At 50.0% G+C, this 4,411-nt stretch overlaps 1 protein-coding gene across 1 annotated transcript; it reads right to left on the reverse strand.

The window, feature by feature from the left end:
- Positions 1 to 446: 446 nt before the first annotated feature.
- LOC134366356 (golgin subfamily A member 2-like) lies at positions 447 to 2,812 on the reverse strand. The gene is made up of 5 exons (XM_063082685.1): positions 2,574 to 2,812; positions 1,366 to 1,413; positions 1,187 to 1,280; positions 987 to 1,092; positions 447 to 503 (listed from the first exon to the last, which is right to left on the reverse strand). Exons 1-4 carry the CDS (start codon positions 2,724 to 2,726, stop codon positions 1,043 to 1,045), a joined length of 345 nt encoding a protein of 114 aa, XP_062938755.1. The 5' UTR covers positions 2,727 to 2,812; the 3' UTR covers positions 447 to 503; positions 987 to 1,042.
- Positions 2,813 to 4,411: the final 1,599 nt, after the last annotated feature.

The raw sequence follows: 4,411 nt of genomic DNA on the forward strand, positions 1-4,411 counted from the left end.
GCAGCCACTCACTTGCTGTGGCAGGAGCTTGCATGTCTCGGGCTTCTTCATCTGGAGCTGCAAGGCTGCCTTCTTCATCACAAGGACCTGAAGCTTCCCCTTCAGTTGGGACCAGTGACACTTGCGGTCCTCATCATTGTTCCTGTGGCCAGAGGTGGTGGAGAAAGGAAAGAAGAACAGAAAAGGCCACTTTGGTGATCAATGCACTGACTTTGCCACACAACCAGAGGACCATGGCATGAGAAGGGGACCCCAGGAACCAAGAGTCACAAGTGCCAGTCCAGAGAGTGGACATGAATTGCCTGAGGCCACACTTGAGTCATTGGCACAGCTGGGGCCAGAGCTTGGCTCTGCACATGTCCAAACCTGTGCATCTCCCTCATTGTGCTCACCTGTACCCTCCCACAACGCCCCAAGACCTGCCATCCACCGTCCCCCTCCTACATGTTGTCCTCCAAGTGCAGGTGGAGAGCATCTTGCTCTTTCTTCAGGTCATGGTAGAACTGCAAATGCAGAAAGGTGAAGTCAGGCACACTAACACTGACACCTACAGCAACCATTCCGCAGTGACATTTCCTCCCCTGAATCACACTTGACATCTTTTTCAAGCATTTCCAAGCCCATGCTCTCAGTTGGTTTTACTAAGAAATCAGTAAGGGTGGAAGAGTCAGGGAAAGAGATCTGATTTACAGCTGCTGACAGAGGCCCAGGGATATCGGGTCATGCTGCCATTGTTATGACTGTCATCACCACCGTTTGACTCTGTATTGAGTGTGTCAGCAGCACCATGCTAACAACCCATCAACCACCATAGGAGGCAGTTACTATTATTACCTCCATTTTGTAGATGAAATACAAAGTATTAGAGTTTAACTGCTAAGATCACTTACAGCTGGGATGTGGACATCCAGGTCTATCTAATTCTCTAAGCCCATTTTTCCCCTGGGGGTGGAGACACGATCGTGAGGGCAGGTGGCTGGACTCACCCTCTCCGCCTCCTTCTGTTGTGCAGAGACAGTGGTCAGACTCCACTGCAGCTCTTTTATCTGCACTCAAGTGAGCACAGGCAGCTCACCAGATGTTCACACTGCCCTGGAATGACAGAGGTCAAGATGGAGCCCAAAGGACTCTCCCAAAGGCCTGCCAAGGCACCAGGTTGAGGGAGGAAGGGTGCCCAGATCCACACCTGCTTTCTGCCAGATCCCATGGTCAGCACTGTCCAGGGCTCTCTCTAACTGTGCCTTTTTGAACATTAAAACATCAGTGGTCCAAATCTGAGCCTTTGGGAGAAAAGCCAAACAGGTGCTGAGAGAGGGAAAGGAAGGTTCTCTAGGGGACATGAGGGATGCCATACAGTCCACTCACCTGCAGTTGTTCCTGCAGGGAGTTCACCTGCTGATACCTACTCTCCTGCTATAGGAATAGGAAAGAAACATCTCTTACTGGGGAGACAGAGATATAACAGCAAGGGACAGGCCCCTGGAATGTCACCAATGGCCCAGGACAGGCCCACCAGTGAGACCAGATTCTTAGGGACCTTGTGGGGTTGAGGATGGGGTCTGGGAGGTGAGTCTTGTCCAGATTGGGAGTGGGCAAGACAAGCTTGCAGCCTCTCCATCTGAGTCTTTCCCCAAACTCATCAGCCACAAAATGATTGAACAAAGAAATGTTTCCCTTTCCAGTTGATCCAGTCTTCTGGTCCTCTTTTTTCTGTGTGGAGAGTTACAGGAAGATGACTAAAGTTGTCCCCCTTGGCTCCATTCCCCAGGCTAGAGTGGTGGACAGGGGACAGGGATGGATTTTCAAGGAAAAGCTCTCAGACCCTATGGGGACACAAATTGACAAACTCTCCTTGAACTCCCAAGGAAAGAGAATTTGGGTCTTTCTTGGTTTTTGCTCACAGCTCCAGAGTGCAATGTCTGAATCTGGATTATCTTTAAAGGACAACCACAGAAACCTCTAGAAATGGAGGCTGAAAAAGGAAAGACCACCCTTCTCCCAGCTTGTGATTCACAAGGGTGCATGTATTCACCATGAGCCACACACTATGGGACGGGGGCTGTTCTTGATAGCAGGGACCCAGGAATGAAAAAGACAAGCAAGCTCCCCATCTCCCTGATGTTCCGAGTGCACCTAGAAATCTTTCACCCTTACAGTTGAAAGGGACCTTTGTCACCCTCTAATTCCATCTCAGGACACTCAAGCCCAGGCAGGGGAGGTGGCTTGTCCAAAACCAAAGGCAAAGCAAAGCAGGAACTAAATCAGGGTTCTGACACAGGAACACAGGACTTCTGACAACAGTCAGTCTAGTGTTTCCAGCAGGGGGACAGCCCAGGACACATGTGGTGAGGACTCAAGCAGGGGTGTCTGGAGAAGAGAGAGTCAGCAGACAGGGCAGCAACAGAAACAGCCATGCTGCATGGTCTGGGGTCTCTCCTGCTCAGACCTAGGGCCCCCAGCATCCCATTCTGTCCTGGTACCAGGGGCTCCCAGCCCCATTCTTCCAAGCACCAAGGGCAAATTTGAGTCCAGGATTGGCAGCGTGGAATCTGGGAACCCCAGTGGACTCTTACCAGTTCCTGGATCTTGCTCCTTTGATGTTTGTTTTCCACATAGCTGGAGTAGCGGGCTACTGCCAGGTCCAGGCACCGGCTCTGAGGTGCATGCAGAGAGGAGGATCTGGAGGAGGTCTGGGGGAGAGGTAGAGAGAGCCTGCGACCCAACATGCTATACCTTATCCTTGGCCACAGCCAACTTCCTCTGTCTCATTTCCTCCGACATCTCAGGGCAGGGAAAAGGAAAGGGGGGCCACATCACCACCATCCAAGCACTGGGGAGTCACTTCCTTCAGCTGACAGCACAGACGTGCAACTGAGCCAGAGCTGGTGGGAGCGGGGGGAGCTAGGCAACACTGCAGTGGGCGTGGCCTCAACGCTCACAGACCATTGGTGGATGAGAAAGATGATACCCCTTTAGGGGGTGTGGCCAGGACACAGGGAAGGGCGGAGTCACAACTAAAGCTGTGATTGCTGGCCCCGCCCACCCCTGGGAGGGGCCCCCTTGGGGAACTGGGCGGGGCTCTCACTTGGTGCCCTTGCAGCTCCTGTGTGACCCTTCATGGCAGTTGTCACGGAATTCCAGGCACCCGGCAGAGCAGAGAGGCTGCTCTCCAGCCCCTGCCCTGGACCCTCCTGTGCCAGTTCAACCCCGACCCAGGGCATTAACCCCAGGGCTCAGGAGGTGGGTGAGGAATGGACAGAAGGGGAGAGTGTGTCACTTCACAGTTCCTTTCCAGACTCCTCACAGCTCTGCCCCAGACTTTCTCATCCCAGAAACCACCTCCAAAGACTCCCATCCAGTCCTCCAGATGCTACCTCACTCACCCCCTTCCTTGAGGGTCCCTTCACCGATCCTGGGAGCATAGCTGCCCCCTCCCAGCTGGGTCCCATCCAGGTCACTCCTGCTCACCAGATGCACCTCTTCTCTCACCCCACACCACCCCCTTCCTCCCAGCACGGGCTCTGGGTCCCATCAGCCTTTCCCCTTGGACTCCTCAAGACCAAACTGGGGGGGCTAAAACTGTAAAACTCTCGGAAGAACACATAGATATAAATCTTCATGATCTTAGATTAGGCAGTGGTTTTCCAGGCCTGACATCAAAAGCACAAGCAATGAAAGAAAAAATGGATAAACTGAATATCACCAAAATTAAAAACTTTTGTGGTTCAAAGAATACCATCAAGAAAGTGAAAAGAAAAACGAAAGAAAAAAACTGAAAAGAAAACCACAGAATTGGAGAAAAATGTTACAAATCTTGTATTTTATAAGGAGCTTAGGGCCGGGTTCGGATCCTATATAGGAAGGGCCAGTGCACTCACTGGCTGAGTGCCAGTCACGAAAAAGACAAAAAAAAAAAAAAAAAAAGGAGCTTATATCCAGAATATATAGAAAAATGATTACAACTTGATAATAAAAAGATAAATGTCCCATTTTTTAAAAAATTAGCAAAAGATCTGAATACACAATTTTCTAAAGAAAATGTACAGATGGCCAACAAGCACATCAAAAGATATTTGATATCAGTAGTCATCAGAGAAATGCAACTCAAATCCACAAAGAGATATCACTTCACACCCACTACCATGGCTATAATCACAAATATTCGTAAAAAATGTTGTAAGAATATGAAGAAATTAAAACCCTCACTCATGGCTGGGGAAGCTGTACAATGGTGCAGCCACCTTGGAAACAGCCTGAAATTTCCTCGAATGATTCAATGTACGGTTATCATATGATCCAGCAATTCCACTCCTAGGTATATGCCAAGAGAAACAAAACTAAGCATCCACACAAAACCTTGACTACAAATGGTCATAGCAGCATTACTGACAATAGTCCAACCCAACCCCCA

This window comes from Cynocephalus volans, chromosome 18 (assembly GCF_027409185.1).
Source record: "Cynocephalus volans isolate mCynVol1 chromosome 18, mCynVol1.pri, whole genome shotgun sequence".
Lineage (NCBI taxonomy): Eukaryota > Metazoa > Chordata > Mammalia > Dermoptera > Cynocephalidae > Cynocephalus > Cynocephalus volans.

What these genes read in the sequence shown, in the direction of transcription:
- LOC134366356 (XM_063082685.1), bottom strand. Translation starts at nt 2,726, where the DNA reads ATGTTGGGTCGCAGGCTCTCTCTACCTCTCCCCCAGACCTCCTCCAGA. An exon ending in GGAGCAAGATCCAGGAACTG is followed by an intron (nt 1,414 to 2,573) that starts GTAAGAGTCCAC and finishes CTATTCCTATAG; the next exon opens with CAGGAGAGTAGGTATCAGCA. An exon ending in TGGGATCTGGCAGAAAGCAG is followed by an intron (nt 1,093 to 1,186) that starts GTGTGGATCTGG and finishes CTGTCATTCCAG; the next exon opens with GGCAGTGTGAACATCTGGTG.